Below are 19,804 nucleotides of genomic sequence, written 5' to 3'. Positions count from 1 at the left end.
TACTTTTTGACTTGTCGACAACGAATTCCCATAAATCTCATATTATGACCCTTCGTTTTTTTTTAAAATCAAAGCCGTCATTTACAACTCCAATACATAATGAAATAATCACAACAAAAACTAAACTCTTAGGGGTCACACTGACTAACGATTTGAAATGAGAGGCCAAATTTGCTCTATTGTTAAACATCTCTTTCTCTCCTTAAGCTATTTGCTAAATTCTTATGCCCAAAAGCACATATCCTCCGCCTTTACACATCTTTTATCCGTCCACTGCTTGAGTATGCTTACCTGTTGTGGTATTTTGGGCTTACGGTGGATCAGTTCGATAGGGTAGAAACTATCCAGAAGAGACCCCTGAGAGTTATTTACGGTCAGGGCAAAGTGCCTTACATTCTCTTCCTCAAAGAATCCTGCCTCCCTACCTTGGCAGTCCGACGTGTTACTCTTTGCACTAATTTTGGAAATAACCTGCGTCCAAATCCACGCTTTCAATGTATACTCCCAGCCCCATATTGCCCACCAAAGCCCCGTTTACCTCGATCCTCGAAAATTACCTCGAAAAGCACAAACAATCCCGATTCTAAATCCTATTAATGTAAGAACTGAGCGTTACAGAAAGAGCTTTGTGCCAGCGTTTGTTGAAATTATAAATAAATGAAAATTGTAATAGCCTATATTATTTCAACGTGTCATGTGTATTGTTAATGTGTCAGTTTGGCTGTTTCATTATTTTTTGAGAGGCCAGTTGGGTTCATCGCTGTATGTTTTTATAATGTACTTATGTTTGTACGTTTTGTTTTTTTATACAATGTAGGCTACCTGACAGAAAGCAACAAGTTCGGCAGTTTGATGTTGTGAGAGTTTGTTTGTTAATAAAGTATCATTTATTCATCTTTTATATATGCACTCGCCACTCAGGTCTGACCTCTGTAGTAAGTGCGTGTGCAACACGGGTACTTTGTATATTAACAAGCAAACATCCCTATATGGGGTAACGATATTTGGATTTTTTTTTTGTTCTGCTATAGTTTTACTATATGAAAGCACATGAAATATGCTTTTCATATAGTTTGCCTCGTGTTTGCGTTTTGATCGAAGTTGTTGGGCCCCCAAGCGGTATCCTATATATGTCCCTGCTTTAGGATATTTGAATAATTGTTTGTGGTGACGCGGATACTCCTCAAGCAGGATTTATTCGATGGAATCCGCTTTCTAATCCTTAAACATATGCACGCAAATGCTTATTTTTGATGTTTTCAACCCCCTGTAAAAAATGCCCTGATGCCCCCTCTCCCCATAGGGGTTGCCTCTTATCTACAAACGTAAATATATCAATTCAATTCAATTTGTTTCCAAAACGGGCAGCGGACAAGCCGGATATTCCTTTAGTCGTCAAAACATAAATATATATACAATCTATAGTCAACACTTATGAAATAATTTAAAAAAATTCTACTTGTCCACTTAAAATCAGTACACAATAACTGATTGGTCAAAATATAATAAAATATAACTAACGAACTAAAGCAGCGGACAAGCCGAGTATTCGTTTTAGTCGTCAAAAGACAAATACATGTACAATCCATAGTCAACACTTATGGGATAATTTGTGATCGTCCACTTAAAATCACTACACAATAACTGACTAGTCAAAATATAATATAACTAACGAACTAAAGCTGTAGCTATTCTTGCTTACTAGCAGTAATATTAAAAAACTTTGCAAACGAGGGAACAAAGCTTTTTAAATATCTATTTCGAGACATATGGATAGGCTGTATTTGTACAGCTTTTGCCACTGCTCTTGTGGGTCTTTCTCGATGCGGTTTGAAATCAGGGGGCAGTATTAATAGATGGGATGTGCTGTTCATCACCCCTGTACCAAAAGCAAGCGACAGTTTTTGTCGACGGTAAGCAGGGGAATCTAGGCCAAACTGTTCAAGGAGGGCACAGTATGCGATTTAGGGCGCTTTTGAAAAATGTAAAAAATACGTTAAATAAAAGTGTGTTGCCACAGGAATGAGTCTAATCACTATTATTGTATCAACTGTGTGTTGTCCCAAGTCTGTGCGGCGTTACAAGGTTTGCTCTTTATGATGTTCGAGGCAACAATGCCTTGGCCCCAAAAAATATCTTCAGTACTAATTTGTCTGAAGAGAATGTACAAGGGCAAAACTTCCAGGAAGTGCGCATTCCTCTTTCAAGCAACACTATTGGGCCAAATGTAAAAAAATCTCAAATGGCAACCCACTAAAGGTTACATAGTTAACAAGTTTGGGTTTCCGTTACATAGTTTGAGTGTGCCAAAAATGAAATTGGTCTTGTCTAAACTTTTTTTCTTTTTTTTAGAAAATGCTCTTTTCAAAAGTTAACTGAATTAAAATCCTAAAATGAATTATCCTAAAATTAAGTTGAAATTTGACAAAGGCATCCGCTCCCAACCAAAAACGGAAAAGTATGAGTTTATTAAAAAGAGCTCGCATACTCATGAGTTTTTTTTCCGAAAGTATCTGCAGAGTTAATTGGATAACAGACATGAAATAAAACCGTACTATGGTAGCGGCGGTCGTCGAAGTATACTCGTTGGTGAGGAGTGGAGAAAGATATTTTGACCTCTTCCCCCAGCACAAAAGTGTGAAGTACCCCTCACCTTCCCCCAAAAAATTTCAATCTCGATTTCCCAGCAATGAGGCAGAGTCACAAATGCCACGCATGAAGTCCGTCACCATTTGATAAAACCTACTGGCTGAATAATGAAAAATACCTGGCTTCAGACTTCAGTTACCCGTTGTAAAACAATACTTGCTTGTTTTTAGAACTGAAGATTAATAATTGGAAGGAAGTTAGTGACATAGGCATCAACATATGTCAAACTGTTCGTGGTAACGAACTGTAGTAAGGAGCGACCCGGCTCAATAGCAAACGAAACTCTAAAAAACGGAAGTTTGATGCTAAAAGATACACCAAAAGAATCGGATTTTCATGCTGATTTTAAATATATAAGTTTCATCAAATTTAGTCTTTATCATCAAAAGTTACGAGCCTGAGAAAATTTGCCTTATTTTTGAAAATAGGGGGAAACACCCCCTAAAAGTCATAGAATCTTAACGAAAATCACACCATCGCATTCAGCGTATCAGAGAACACTATAGCAAAAATTTCAAGCTCCTATCTACAAAAATGTGGAATTTCGTATTTTTTGCCAGACGACAGATCACGGGTGCGTGTTTATTTGTTTTTTCCTCAGGGGTCATCGTATCGACCAAGTGGTCCTAGGATGTTGCAAGAGGGCTCATTCTAACGGAAATGAAAAGTTCTAGTGCCCTTTTTAAGTAACCAAAAAATTGGAGGGCACCTAGGCTCCCTCCCACGCTCATTTTTTCCCAAAGTCAACGGATCAAAATTTTTTGATAGCCATTTTGTTCCGCATAGTCAAAAACCATAAAAACTATGTCTTTGAGGATGACTTACCCCCCACAGTCCCTGGGGGAGAGGCTGCAAGTTACAAACTTTGACCAGTCTTTACATACAATAATGGTTATTGGGAAGCGTACAGACGTTTTCAGGGGTATTTTTTTTGGTTTGGGGATGGGGTTGAGGGGAGGGGGCTATGTGGGAGGACCTTTCTTTGGAGGAATATGTCATGGGGGAAGAGAAATTCAATGAAAATGGCGCAGGATTTTCTAGTATTACTGTAAAAAAACAATGAAAAAATAAACATGAAAAAGTTTTTTAATTGAAATCAAGGAGTAGCATTAAAACTTAAAACGAACAGAGATTATTACGCATATGAGGGGTTCTAAAAATACTTTAGCATAAAGAGCGAGGTATTTAGGAGAAGATGAATACCTCGCTCTTTATGCTAAAGTATTTTTAGTAATTTAAACTATTTATTCTACGGCCTTCCTGATTCAGGGGTTATTCTTAAAGAATTGGGACAAAACTTAAGATTTAATGTGAAGAGCGAGGTATTAACGAGGGGACAAACCCCGTCATATACATAATAAAAATATAAGAATATAAAAGTTTGTCATGTAAGTTGATTCTTAAGTTACGTATAATTTTTACTAATAAAAACGTTCGTTAAAAATTTGTTCTAGTTGCCTTTTTAAGTAACCGAAAAATTGGAGCGCAACTAGGCCTCCTTCCCCACCCCTTATTTCTCAAAATCGTCTGATCACAACTAAGAGAAAGCCATTTAGCCAAAAAAAGAATTAATATGCAAATTTCATTTTAATAATTTATGTGCGGAGAGCAAAAATTAAACATGCATTAATTCAAAAACGTTCAGAAATTAAATAAAAAAACTTGTTTTTTTAACTGAAAGTAAGGAGCGACATTAAAACTCAAAACGAACAGAAATTACTCCGTATATGAAATAGGTTGTCCCCTCCGCAATCCCTCGCTCTTTACACTAAAGTTTGACTCTTTGCCACAATTCTGCTTTTTAAAACAATTAAAAGCTTTAGCGTAAAGAGCGAGGGATTGCGGAGGGGACAACCTATTTCATTTACGGAGTAATTTCTGTTCGTTTTAAGTTTTAATGTCGCTCCTTACTTTCAGTTAAAAAAATTAGTTTTTTTATTTAATTCTTTATTAAAGCCACAGTTTTGCGCTGTCAAAACTATTCTCCAGTTCTTCTACATTTACAGCCATTTTATTTTATATGTATGTATATGTCTATATCCCGTCATATTGAAAAAAAAAAAAAAAAAAAAAAAAAAAAAAAAAAAAAAATACAAAACTGACGGAGTAACGCGAGAAAAAAAACCAACAAAAAAAACACACTTCTAAAAACGATTTTGTCAACAGCCCTTCAGGTGGCGACAGGAGATTAGTTTCGAATTTGCGCACGGGATCCCTTATAATTTATTGTATATTTGGAATCTACAAATAAATAAAGAGCAGTGAATTTAGCATTAAAAAGTTTTTAGGAAGCTGCTTGACGGCTTTAGGCTTAAATACTCTCATTGTAAATACTTTATAATCTTTATAGGAGTATTTTTTCAAACCAAAACCTGCCCCTTTCCTTTCAGACAAAATCTTTCTTTTTCTGTGCTGGATATCCATATGTTATGGATACCCAAGAGGTTTTTATTACTCAAAAGTAAATTTTTGTAGATTATTTTTTTTTATACCCCCCTTAAGGCTATGTTCGATGAATTCTATTAATCGATTAGTTCTTTCTATGACTTTTGTTCTTCGTTTGCTTTTGTCCACAGAGGACAGTCGAACGGATATCTCAACCGAAATATCTGTATTTTTTTTCTTTTTTTCACTGGCTCGAAATGTCCTCTTTTTTCTTCTTCATGATCTCCTTCATTTTGCCATTTTGTTTTATATTGTGTTTATATTTCTTTTGTTGATTATTTTATTTTACATCTCCCCATAAGGCTATATTCGATTAATCGATTAGTTTTTTTTTTATTGTGTTTATATTTCTTTTGTAGATTATTTTATTTTACATCCTTCTTTAAGGCTATATTCGATTGATTCGATTAATCGATTAGTTTTTTCTGTAATTCTTATTCTTTGTGTGCTTTGCCCACCGAGGACAGTTGAGCGGATGTCTGAACTGAAATATCTGCGTATTTATCCTTCCTTTTTTCACTGGCTGGAAATATCCTATTTTTTTTCTTCACAATCTCCCTCGTTTTGCCATTTTATTTTATATTTTGTTTATATTTATTTTGTAGATTATTTTATTTTATATCCTCCCTTAAGGCTAATGTTCGATTGACTCAATTAATCGATTAGGTTTTTCTATAATTTTTATTCTTTGTTTGCTTTGTCCACCGAGGATAGTCGAGTGGATGTCTCAGCCGAAATATCTGCGTTTTTTTTATTTTTTGTGTATATATCTTTTGTAGATTATTTTATTTTATACCCCCCCCCCCCCCTAAGGCTATGTTCAATTAATTCGATTAATCGATTAGTTTTTTCTGTAATTTTTATAATTTGTTTGCTTTTGTCCACCGAGGACAGTCGAGTGGATGTCCTAGCCGTAATATCTGCGTGTTTATCCTTCCTTTTTTCACTGGCTGGAAGTATCTTCTTTTTTCTTCTTCACAATATCCTTCATTTTGTCATTTTATTTTATATTGTGTTTACATTTCGTTTGCAGACATACCCCTCCTTTAATGCTCAGTTCGATGAATTCAATTAACTGATTAATTTTTCCTATAATTTCTTTTCTTTGTTTGCGTTTGTCCAACAAGGATAGTCGAGTGGATGTCTCAACCCGAATATCTGCATATTTATCTTTTCTTTTTTCACTGGATGGAAATATCCTCTTTTTTTTTTCTTCACAACCACCTTCATTTTGCCATTCTATCTTATATTGTGTTTATATTTCTTTTGTAGATTGTTTTATTTCATACCCTCCCCCCTCCCCTCTTAAGGCTATGGTCTATTAAATCCCAGAGAATTATATATTATGTTTATGTTTCTTTTACAAGTAATATTTTTGTCAAATTCTATTTTAGACAGATGACGATTTAACGACTTACAAGCAAGCTTTTGATCATTTCCAGAAGAAATGCTTTTCTTGGGTGCTCTTAACGAAGAAATATGACAATAAGTCCCTTGAGAAGAGGCATAAAAACGTTTTTAGGCAAATTAGTAAAATAGTGGATTTGTGTGAGACACTTATTAATCAGGTAAATAGCTGACGTCTACTAAATTCAATAAGCAGTGTTTTTACAATTTATTTACATGTGTTTGCGTTGTATTTACATGTTTTTGCAATGTGTTAATACAATATAAACAAGTTTGTGAATTAAAGTCACACCCATTGACATACCGACTCTAAAGGCATCTGCTAACTTCTCAATAGTAGCACAGTGAATAAAATGGGGCAAATCAATATTGAAAATGTAGAATAAAGTTGGGCCCAAGTCACTTCCTTGGGGCACCCCATAGACTAGGAAACACATTTCTGCCGAAAGAAAACATTTTATTTTATGCGTTATTCGAATTTGACTTTTTCTCGTGTTTAACTTTGCCATTAAAAGTCGACAAATTAAACAATTAGTTGTCGTGGAATTTCTGTTAGAAAAAGACTGAAATTTCTGTTAGAAAAAAATTGATATTCAATGCAAAGCTGACGGGGAAAGGGGCCATAACAACGTGATCATGAATTTGATGATCACGATGTATTTGACGCCAAGCCCCACAGCGATTTTAAATGCTACAAGTATCGAATTGTATCGAATTGGATAAAAACCTAGTGACATCTTTTTATTTTTGAAATGATAGAAAATGATAGAATGATATATGATAAATGATAGAATGATAAGAATGATAAGATTGATAAGAATGATAAGAATGATAGAATGAAAATGATAGAATGATGGAAATGATAGAATGATAGAATGATATAGAAATGATAGAAAATGATAGAATGATATATGATAAATGATAGAATGATAAGAATGATAAGATTGATAAGAATGATAAGAATGATAAGAATGATAGAATGAAAATGATAGAATGATAGAAATGATAGAATGATAGAATGATATAGAAATGATAGAAAATGATAGAATGATATATGATAAATGATAGAATGATAAGAATGATAAGATTGATAAGAATGATAAGAATGATAAGAATGATAGAATGATCGAATGAAAATGATAGAATGATAGAAATGATAGAATGATAGAATGATATAGAAATGATAGAAAATGATAGATGAAAAGATTTGAAAATGCTAGAAAATTTTCCTTTTGGCAACTCTGCTGAAAGGAGATCAGGTTTCATCTTAAAGTCAAATCCTGAATTTTTTTACTGTCCCATATTAGGTGGAGGGTTGCCACCCGTAGTACGAAACTGCTATTTTAGCACTATTTTATTATGTATAGCACTATAGCAGGTGCTCAGGAATGTCACCCGTAGCATGAAAGTGTTATTTTTGCACTATTGCAATCAATATTGCGATTGTAGCACTGAAAATCGCTGTGTAACATGCAAATTTGGGCAAATGTTGTAGCACTTTAGGAACTGACTGTAGTTGCAACCCTTATTGAGTGTGCACAAATTTCGGCTTATAAACGGCCCTCTTCGTTCTTAGGGTGCTATTTATCTCAGAGTTAAAAATCAGTTTTTATGGCACTTGGTTTTAACCAAGTGACATATAGGGATCGCAAATTCTGTCGGTCTGTCTGTCCCGGTTTTGCTGCTTTAGCCACTTCCAGGTAAGCTAGGACGGTGAAATTTGGCAGGTGTATCAGGGACCGGACTAGATTAAATTAGAAATAGTCTTTTTCCCGATTTGACCATCTGGGAGGGGGAGGGGTTGGGGGGCCGGTCAATTCGAAAAAAATTAGAAAAATTAAGTATTTTTAACTTACGAACGGGTGACGGGATCTTTGTGAAATTTGATGTTTGGAAAGATGTCATGTCTCAGAGCTTTTATTTTAAATCCCTGCCAGATCTGGTGACATTGGGGGAGTTGGAGGGGGGAACCCAAAATCTTGGAAAACTGTTAGAGTGGAGGGATCGGGATGAAACTTGGTGGGAAAAATAATCACAAGTTCTAGATACGTGATTGACATAACCGGAACGGATCTGCTCTGTTTAGGGGAGTTTGGAGGGGGGGGGGGTAAATTCTGAAAAATTAGAAAAAATGAGGCATTTTTAACTTACGAAGGAGTGTCGGATCTTAATGAAATTTGAATTTTGAAAGGATATCGTGTCTCAGAGCTCTTATTTTAAGTCCCAAGTGGATCCGGTGACATTGGGGGGAACCTAAAATCTTGGAAAACGCTTAGTGTGGAGGGATCGGGATGAAACTTGGTGGGAAAAGTAAGCACGAGTCCTAGATACGTGAATGACATAACTGGAACAAATCCGCTCTCTTTGGGGGAGTTGGGGGGGGGAGGATTAATTCTTAAAAATTAGAAAAAATGAGGTATTTGTAAAAAGGAGTGATCGGATCTTAATGAAATTTGATTTTTGGAAGGATATCGCGTCTCAGAGCTCTTATTTAAAATCCCGACCGGGTCCGGTGACATTGAGGGGGAGTTGGGTGGGGGAACCTAAAATCTTTGGAAAACGCTTAGAGTGGAGGAATCGGGATGAAAGTTGGTGGTAAAAATAATTGTAAGTCCTAGATACGAGATTGACATAACTGTAAAAGATCCGCTCTCTTCGGGGGTGTTTGGGGGAGTAGGGTTAATCCTGAAAAATAAAAAAGATGAGGTATTTTTAACTTACGAAGGAGTGATCGGATCTTATTGACATTTGATATTTGGAATGATGTCATGTCTCGGAGCTCTGAATTTAAATCCCGACCGGATCCGGTGAAGAGGAAGTTGGGGGGAGGGGAACCTAAAATCTTGGAAAGCGCTTAGAGTATAGGGATTGGGATGAAAATTGGTGGTAAAAATAAGCACAAGTCCTAGATACGGGATTGACATAACCGGAACGGATCTGCTCTCTTCGGGGAATTTGGGGGGGGGGAAGGGTTAATTCTAAAAAATTAGAAAAAATTAGGTATTTTTAACTTACGAAAGAGTGATCGTATCTTAATGAAATTTTATATTTAGAAGGACCTCAAAACTCAGATCTCTTATTTTAAATCCCCACCGGATCCAGTGTCTTTAGGGGGGGGGGGAATCTTGGAAAACGCTTAAAGCGGAGAGATCACGACGAAACTTGGTGGAAAGAATAAGCACAAGTCCAAGATAGGTGACTGACATAACCGGACAGGATCCGCTCTCTTTGGTGGATTTGGGGGGGGGGAGTAATTTGAAAAAATGAGAAAAAATGTGGAGTGATCTTACGAGCGGGTGTTCAGATCTTAATGAAATCTGATATATAGAAGGATCTTGTGCTTTAGAACTCTCATTTTAAATCCTGACCAGATCCGGTGACATTGAAGGGAGTTGGAGGGGGAAACCGGAATTCTTGGAAAACGTGAAAATCGAGGTATCTTATGAATGGGTAATCGGATCTTTATGAAACTTTATATATAGAAGAATTGTATGTCTCAGATGCTCCATTTTCAATTCGAATCGGATCCAGGGACATAGAGAGTTGGAGGGGAAACAGAAATCTTGGAGACCGGAAATCTTGGAAAACGCTTAGAGTGAAGAGATCGGGATGAAACTTGATGGGAAGAATAAGCACAAGTTATAGATACGAGATTGACATAATTGGTACGGATCTGTTCTCTTTGGGGGAGCTGGGGGTTGTTAATTTGGAGAAATTAGAAAAATTGAGGTATTTTTATATTAAGAACGGGTGACCGGATATTTATGAAATTTGATAATTAGAAGGAACTCATGTCTCAGAGCTCTTCTTTTATATCCCTACCAGATCTATTGACATTGGGGGTAGTTGGAGGGGAAACCGGAAATCTTGGAAAAAGCTTATAAGTGTCGTAGATACGTAATTGACGTAACGGGACTGAATCCGCTCTCTTTGGGGGAGTTAAGTGGTGGGGTTCAGTGCTTTTGCGAGTTTAGTGCTTCTGGACGTGCTAGGACGATGAAAATTGGTAGGCATGTCAGGGAGCTGCACAAATTGACTGGATAAAGCTGTTTTCCCAGATTCGACCATCTGTGGGGCTGAAGGAAGAGGAAAAATTAGAAAAATTGAGGTATTTTTAACTTACGAGTGGGCAATCGGATCTGAATGAATTTCGATATTTAGAGGGACTCGTGACTCAGAGCTCTTATTTTAAATCCCGACCGGCATTAAGACTCTGATTTTCCTTTTAAATCAATCTATTGATTCTTAGAATTTTGCTAGAGCTCATACCATATGAGCTCTTGGCTCTTCTTGACCTCGTCATAAGTGCCATATGAGCTCTTAGCTCTTGTTTTTTCACTATTGATTTTTAAATGAAAGTTCTTAAGCCAAACTGGCCAGCCATGACAAACAACAATAAAGACAGACAAAACTCAATGAAAGGACAACAAACGAGACTGTGGCCATTAGAGAGAAAAGAGATGAAAGACTAAAACAATACGGATATGTCGCCTCTATGTAAATTAGGCGTCCTCAGCACAAAAGAAACAAGAATAAAAAAACAGGATAAGTTAAAAACAAATAAAACCAGCACCAATATTAACAAAATGCAATTGTCGCAACCGATCCACGTAGGGAACAGAAGCTGTTAGAGTTACGTTGGTGAGATCAGCAAAGCAACTAAGTAAAAAAGTGAAAACTTGAAATGAATTCAATTATTCTGTTGCGAAATAATCCTTCTATTAGCTATCCTTGAAGCAATTCTTGTTGGTCTAGTAGATAATCTCGTTCATTGGTGATTATGTAAAATCCTATTCCCTTAAATAAATAAATAATCTTTATTCTTTCCCTTTATCACAATGCAATAACATGGGTATCCTCAAAAAAAAAGAGAAAAACGCAAAAAGACGCAACATAAAGAACACACTTGATGAGATATGACTTCGATTTGAGGATATTATCGTTGTAGTGCTTTACGTAGTATGGAACGAAGGAGTTTAAAAATCTTGTCGTTGAGTGTGTAGGCGGGCATCCCAACAGTTCTTTTCCCTCTTTAAAAGTTGCCAGCCTCGTCTTGTGTGCGTGGGTCACTGAAGTAAACTGAGGCAGGATATATCGGTGCGTTGGGGACTTCAGGATGTCAGCTCAAACTTCATCAGCGTTTCGTGCCTCCTTTCATCCAGGGTGGGGAGTCTGAGTTCGCTCAAGCTTTCTTCGTAGTTTTTGTAATTTGATCCAAGAAATATTTTGCAGGCTCTTGTCTGAATTGTTTCAAGCTGACTTCTGTGCTTCTCTGTGAGCGATGGGTGCCAGATAGGACAGCCGTACATGACTATGGGCATTACATAAGTTTTGTAGCACGAAAGAAGGAGTTGTTCTGTCATTCCAAACCTTCTGAGATTTGCGAAGGATTTTAGAAGACCAGCTGCTTTTGCTGTGATCTGGTTGATGTGATCTTCGAACGTAAGATCGTCAATTAGTGTGATGCCGAGTATTTTGACTGATTTCTTTGTTTGGAGAGGTGCAGATTCGTCAATGCTCTTCTTCTTCAGGAAGTTGACACGCAACACACAGCTTTTCTCGAGACTTAGCTGGAGCTTCACTTGATTAGCTTGATCCCGAAGCTCTGCATCCAGGGGCTCGAGTTAATCGTGTGTTTGTGACAGGAATCGTAGTAGACTTATTGAACAATCATCTGCGAACTTGTACCTTTGTTTATGTTGTCTCATCAGTCGGTTGATTACAATGACAAATAAGATGGGTCCTAGCTTGCTTCCTTGGGCTGCTCCACATGTGATGTCTTGGAAGTTGGATGCTTCCCTCTTTTCAAGTTGTACGCACTGTTGACGACCAGAAAGGAAACTTGCGATGATGCACAGCAGAAACTGCGAGACCTACAGGGCTTCATTGATAACAGTCTCGTGGTTAAGGAGATCGAAAGCTTTCACGAAATCAGAAATTATTATATCAGCAAGGGCCTCCGAAATTTCTAGGTGCTCTAGTAGATCATGAAGTAATCTGACCAGATAATGTGTTTTGCTGTGCCCTCGGCGAAAACCGAACTGCATAGGGTCGATTTTATGTTCCACTTCTGCTAGTAGCCACTATAGAATAAAGTTTTCAAAGACTTTCGAGATGATTGGCGTCTTCGAAATCGGCCTAAGGTCTGACGGTGAGGTCGGTGATGTTTTCTTCGGAATAGGTGTGATAAATGCCTTTTTAAACTTATCTGGAAAAACGCCTTCCAGTAGACACTGGTTATAGATCATAGCCAATGGCGCGGCCAGGAAGGAGGAGCATGCTTGTATCAGCCTTATAGGAATTTTGCCGGGGTAAGAGGCTTTCCTAATATCTAGGTGTTCGAGTTTTTCTTGGACCTGGGAAACTGTGATGACAGGGATGGTTTTGATCGCACCATTCTATGGTAAAGTCTTGAGGGGAGGCTATTGGCGACAAATATTTGAGAAGTGGGCATTAGTTATTTCTGCGGTTAAATTCTTTCCTTGCTCGTCCCTCAGGATGTATTTTGACTTCTGCTGTCCCATTAACTTCCGTACAGTTGCGTGGAACTTCCTTGGATCACTGGCTGACAACTTAGCGAATATTTGGTATCCATACAGACGCCTAGCTTGCTTTAGTAGTCTCACTACTATTTTTACCACTCACTACTTATTGACTATGGGTTCATTTTTCAAAAGGCTATCATAAATTCGGTCAATATTTAAAATTCTCTTGTCTCTATTTATTGAAAGATTAGCAAACACATGTATTTGTTCAGTTGCTAAAAAAGTTGAAGGCACTTGATTCTCGTAAATCTAGTTATCCTAGTGAGATACCGATTAAATTGATTATTGAGTGTGCTAATCTTTTATCTACTCCTTCAACGGCAATTTTTAACCAATGTTTTATTGATGGTGTTTTCCCATATATTTTTAAACAGGCGTATGTAACGCCAATCACCAAATGCAAGGCACCTCAAGATATTCAATCTCGAATATCGAAACACAATCTCTGATTTCGAAAACACAAGCTCTCTCAAAAGTATTTGAAAGTTTTATTTTTGATTGTTTATTTGAGGACATAAATGATAATATTGATTCCCAACAATTTGGATTTAGATCCGGGCAGAGTACTGTTCATTATTTGGTTGCAAAGCACTTAGAAAATAATGGGGCCTATGTTGATGCATTATTTGCAGACATAGTTAAGGCTTTTGATAGTCTTGATCATAATGTAGTTGTGGAAGAAACAAAGGTTATGGGTACCCGTCCATTTGTTGTACGAATGCTCGCTAGTTTTCTTTTTGAAAGATATCAGTGTGTCCAACTCCCTGATCACGAGCCATCTGAATTTGTAAATATTTTTGTGGTTCGCCACAAGGGGCTAAATTAGGCCCGCTTTCTTTTCTTATTGTTTTTAACAGTATTTTAACAACAATTCGTGAGCGTTTTTAATTTGCTGATGATTTAACTGTTTTATCACTGCGACTAAGCCCTCAGATTATTGAACAGTCTGACTTGATCGAAATCGATCATGATCTAAAAGCTGAATTAGGAAAGGTAAAACTGACGGTCAGTGAAACCGAGAGTTCTTATATGACGTTTTCCTTCCTAAAGGGTAACAACCACTCTTCTCATAATTCCATACTGCCAACAAAGAAAACTGTTAAAATACTTGGGATACTTTTGGACGATGATTTAAGATGGAATTCGCACGTTGACTATCTGACAAAAAAAGGCGCCTCGCTTTTACATTCATTTTCCAACCTAAAAAGATTTAGTATGCCAACTGAGGTTTTAAAGTCTGTATACTGCAGCTATGTTAGACCTTCTCTTGAGTATGCATGCCCTGCTTGGCATCCGGGATTGACAAAAAATCAAACAGATAGACTTGAGACGATACAAAAAAGAGCTGTAAAAATTATACTTGGACAAAACTACTCAACTTACGAGGATGCACTGAAACAACTCAATTTGGACTCACTTGATAGTCGTAGACATGGCTTAACATATAGATTTGGACTAAATTGTTGAATTCCCCAACTCACTGTCGTCTACTACCCAACCTTGTGAGCCCCCCAACTGAAGGACCAGTTACTAGACTCCGACAAATAAAAAGGAATTGTCCAAAGTTACTGACTTGCTCAGCCTATAGTACTGAGAGATATCGTAAATCATTTGTCCCATATTTTACCTGTCATTTTTATAATATTGACACGACAAATATTTAATGTTTGATTAATATGTGTTTGATTAATATAATGTTTGTTTAAATTTTTCTATGAGTGTTTTTGAAGGTATACATTATTTTTGTCATGAAATGCTAATGCTAGCTCCGGCTGTTGCAGTGAATAAATATATTCCATTCTATTCTAAACATTGATTGAAGAGGATGATTAGGTTAAAACAATTGCCGAAAGAAGAAGGACAAAAAAGAAATAATCCTGCCCCCTCCTCCGATCTGATGGTGAAATCTAGAACAAAAATAGTTTTTTTTTCGCAGTTTGTATTCGTTGGTTTAATTATGTACATAATCAACAATGGAGAATACTTTAAATTTTTAATCCCACTGAGTAATTTATGGTTACCTCAAACATGATTGCTGTTTATAGTTTTGTAATTACTATTTATGTCACAGAGCTCAATTGTGGGTCTATTTGAATTATAAATGGAATGCTGCATCCAGGGGTTGGAGGTATCGGGTTATCCCCCCCTCACCGAAATTTTTGTTAGACTCGCAAAAATGCATGTGATGCGTTTTAAAAGTTTTTTCGTACCCCCCCCCCCCCGAAACAAAAACCCTGGATACGCCCTTGATGGAAACACCCCAAAAAATTGTTTGAAAATGAAAAAAAAAAAAAAACAGATTAATCATATTATCGGTATTGTTTACACAATTTATCGTCATTCCTTCTTCAGTCATCTTTATTACTTCTTATTTTTACAGGGCAATGTCAAGGCAGAGTGTCTCGACAAGGTTGAACACGCCCAAGCTATTCTTCGTAGTCATCTATATCATATGAAATCGTTATTTACAGAGGAACCCGATATAGTTTTGCCTTCTCCCGAAATACCCCTTGCTCCACGTGAAATATACCCTAACATAAAATCATCTTCCCCCAAAAAATCAGTTACCCTTTCTGATCTGGAACCTCGTCCAAAAAGTTCAATACCTGAAGAGTGTACTCCGCCAGGGACTAGAATTACTGAAGCCCATAGGCATAAAAGAAGACGAATTCTTCGGAGTAGTATTGCCAAACCTGTTACTCGTGTAGTCGAACCAGTTCCTTGCAATAGTGTCGCAACAATTCACTCAGTATTGAGTAAAGAAACTGTTGAAGAAAGTAGAGAGATGTCTTTTGAAGAAGATCTTTGTCGTACTCCAGAACGTTCTTTTGTACCCCCATATTTGTCCCGAACTGCCAAAGGAAGAAAGGGAAGTCTTGGAAGTGCTATTACTAGTAATCCAGCTATGAACAACCCATCGGGAGTGGATTCGTTCCAAACATGCTACAGTCAGTTTCTTGGTAATATGAACAAGAACACTTGGAATGAGTGAAATAGATACAGGGTGTATTCCAGACTTAACTCTCAACGAGTTCTAAGTAATTCTGCTTGACTGCCAGAGTAATTCTGTTTAGGCATTGATGGGAGGGGGTCATGTTAGAACTTAGTTAAACTGAAAACGACTCAATAATTTAATAATATAAACTTTATGAATGCAATGAAGTGCAAATTTTGTAATTATTATTTGAGAAAAAGGCATTACAAGGACTATCATCATAAATCATAAGACAAAAACATACTTTTATGATCTTTCAATTATGTTACACAACCCTACTTGAAGACTGTTGTGTACACGCTCGGGAAGTTCATTTAGGGTGATTCCAGTTTATTGAAGAGTTTAGTCACATTCTTTCCTTGATTAAATCGATAACCATTACTCAATGTCAGGGTATGTTAGGTTGTTAACAAAAGATGTTTCACAGATGTTCATGAAAAGAGGACTTACAGCGCTACCTGCTTGTATCAACTAGCGCTGCCTCATCTCTGCGTTGGTTAGAACGGTTTATTTTGGTTTTTTGACAGTGGTGAAAGCAAAAATAAATAGTAGCGCTGAAAAAGGGGAAAAAAGTACCATGGCGAGATACTTACATAAACTATCTACACTTTAACTAACAACTTTGTCTGTGAATCTATTTCCTTTTAAGTAGTGTATAAAAAAAAAACTGCTTCTCGAAATTTTCTTTTCTTTACGCTATTTTTAGGTACGCCTTTCAATACTTTTTGGTTCCTTTAAATGTTCTATTTCAATAAGACATTCACTTTGACTAACTCCTTAAATAGGCTTTGGCCAGAGTTAATTCAAGTACAGAATATTTCCTTGTGTAAGAGCTCTTAGCTCTAAACTTCTGAATTAATTTTAAGTGTCTGGATTGGTCTAGATTTACCTGGAACATGTTGAAGTTAAGTTCGGAACATATTTTGTTTTTTCATGTAAATTTACTGTTGATGTTAGTGTCTTTATGAAAAAGTGTTATTGTGAAAATTAAAAATTGTTTATTGTAAAAAAATTCTACGTCGCAGGATGTCCTCTGCTTAGAGATTGGTGTTCAGCGTCATGATGATTTTTTTTTTTTCTTGAACCTCTGCCATACGACCAATTTAAGACTAATCAATACGAATAGTTCCTTTGAAATTGCTACACTTACGCAACTATGGAAATGAATAATAATATTAAGTTTAAAGTTAAATACAAATATTAAGCTCAATTTAAAGAACAAAATCAGAAAATTTTCAGGACAAAATATTAAAGTATAGCAGGCAAAGCTTAAAACCAACGGTTTATAAAAAAAAAAAATTATTTAACCTATCCATAAGAATAATTAATGACAGTCAGAATGAGTATGTTGATTGATTTCTTATTTTATCCCGATTTTTAAGGCTATATTGAGAGAAGGATTTTGATGGTTAGGACAAATTCTGCGGATGAAGGATGACAGATTGTCAAAGATCATTCTCTGTGGCCAACCATTCAGGGCCAAATGAAAAGCAGGTCCTCACCAAATGGAGTGGGAGAAGGTCGCAAGGAAAGGTGTATACTGGGAGGCTTTGACTAGATTGGGATGAAGGAGGAAAATGTGTGGCTGTGTTGGCCTCAGGCGGCTTCATATTGCAGTGAGTTACTAGTTATAGTAGTAGTTTCTATTTTGGGAGTTTCGTAGCATCTTCTCTAAGTAGGGTTTCTTCTTCCCTTTCTTGATTAAATAAAAAAAACAAGTTTTTTTAACTGAAAGTAAGGAGCGACATTAAAACTTAAAACGCACAGAAATTACTTCGTATATGAAAGAGGCTGCTTCCTCATCAACGCCCCGCTCTTTACGCTAAAGTTTTTTACTGTTTTAAAAAGAAGAATTGAGAGAAAGAGTCAAACTTCTCAATTCTTCTTTTTAAAACAGTAAAAAACTTTAATTTCTGATATTTAATTTCTGAACGTTTTTGAATCAATGCATGTTTTGATTTTGGCTCTCCGCAGAAGAATAATCAAAACGAAATTTGCATATTTTTTTTTTGGCTTAATGGCTTTCTCATAATTTTGATCGAATGATTTTGAGAAAAAAAGAGCGGGGGACGAAACCTAGTTGCCCCCCGATTTTTTGGTTAATTAAAAAGGCAACTAGAACTTTTAATTTTTTACGAATCTTTTTATTGGTAAAAGATTTACGTAACTTATAAATTAGCTTATGTAAAGAACTTTTGTATTCTCATGTTTTTATTACATATATGAGGGGATTCGCCCCATCGTCAGTACCTCGCCCTTTACACTAAAGCTTAAATTTTATCCCGATTCATTAAGAATGACCCCCTGAATCACAAAAGCCGTAGAATAAGCAGTTGAAATTACTGAAAATACTTTAGCGTAAAGAGCGAGGTATTAGAAGGAGGTGAGCCCCTCATATGGGTAATAATTTCTGTTTGTTTTAAGTTTTATTGCTGTTCCTTACTTCCAGCTGAAAAAGCTTTTTCACTTTTATTTTTTAATTGTTTTTTTTTTAAATAATGCTAGTAGCCTATATCCTGCTCTCCCTTCATGGAAATTTTCTTCTCCCATTACAAATTCTCTAAGGAAAGTTCCCCCAGCATATCTCCCTCTTCTCAACCCCTCCCCCAAACCAAAAAAATCCTCCTGAAAACGCCTGTATACTTCCCAATAGCCATTACTATATGTAAGCACAGGTCAAAGTTTGTAACTTGTTGCCCCTCCCACGGGGACTGTGGGGGAGTAAGTCGCCCCAAAGACATAGTTATAAGGTTTTTCGACTACGCTGAATAAAATGGCTATCTCAGAATTTTGATCCGTTGACTTTGGGAAAATAATTAGCGTGGGAGGGGGCCTAGGTGCCCTCCAATTTTTTTGGTCACTTAAAAAGGGAACTAGAACTTTTCATTTCCGTTAGAATGAGCCCTCTTGCAACATTCTAGGACAACTGGGTCGATACGATCACCCCTGGGAAAAAAAAACAAAAAAACAAATAAACACGCATCCGTGATCTGCCTTCTGGCAAAAAATGCAAAATTCCACATTTTTGTAGATAGGAGCTCGAAACTTCTACAGTAGGGTTCTCTGATACGCTGAATCTGTTGGTGTGATTTTCGTTAAGATTCTATGACTTTTATGGGGCGTTTCCCCCTATTTTCTAAAATAACGCAAATTTTCTCAGGCTCGTAACTTTTGATGGGTAAGACTAAACTTGATGAAACTTATATATTTAAAACCAGCATTAAAATGCGATTCTTTTGATGTAGCTATTGGTATCAAAATTCCATTTTTTAGAGTTTTGGTTACTATTGGGCCGAGTCGCTCCTTACTACAGTTCGTTACCACGAACTGTTTGATACATTCGGCGATTATTGGGAGTTAATAAAGTTGCTTATTATAATAACCATTATCTGTCCAATAAAGTTGTGTGGTACTGCAATTGAGCTTTTTTTTATTTTGAAAAAAATAAAGGCATTATTCTTTCTGCAACATTTGCTGTATGTAGAACAATACGTTTGTAGATTTTGAAATCGTGCCAAATGAAGATTGATATTTTTTTGCTTAACTTTTTCACCTTAATGTTAAAGCTCCTATTCTTAACCCTATGGTAGCACAGTGAGTCAAGGCTCTGCTTGGCATTGCGGGGGGCTGGAGTTCAATTCCAATTTTTGCAAGGTTGAGTAGCAGGTTTGCTACCCGTTCCAGTGAAAAAAGATAACTGAAACGTCGATTCAACACCCTATGGGCCACAATGGTATTTTCAACATCAGGGGAGATGGCAAAA

At 36.6% G+C, this 19,804-nt stretch overlaps 1 protein-coding gene across 3 annotated transcripts in view; it reads left to right on the top strand.

Annotated features, from left to right (window-relative positions):
- The window catches only part of LOC136026912 (uncharacterized), a 33,541-nt gene extending 16,488 nt beyond the window's left edge, over positions 1 to 17,053 (top strand). For all 3 annotated transcript variants that reach the window (XM_065703740.1, XM_065703739.1, XM_065703741.1), the window contains exons 4-5: positions 6,489 to 6,662; positions 15,427 to 17,053. In XM_065703740.1, the coding sequence (XP_065559812.1) occupies positions 6,489 to 6,662; positions 15,427 to 16,038 (786 nt within the window). In that variant the 3' untranslated portion in view covers positions 16,039 to 17,053. The remainder of the gene's footprint in view (positions 1 to 6,488; positions 6,663 to 15,426) is intronic.
- The last annotated feature ends 2,751 nt before the right edge of the window (positions 17,054 to 19,804 follow it).

Source organism: Artemia franciscana, chromosome 5, assembly GCF_032884065.1.
Source record: "Artemia franciscana chromosome 5, ASM3288406v1, whole genome shotgun sequence".
In the NCBI taxonomy this organism is placed as follows: domain Eukaryota; kingdom Metazoa; phylum Arthropoda; class Branchiopoda; order Anostraca; family Artemiidae; genus Artemia; species Artemia franciscana.
The sequence above is the reverse complement of the archived record's forward strand: the minus strand, read 5'-3'. Positions and strand labels throughout refer to the sequence as shown.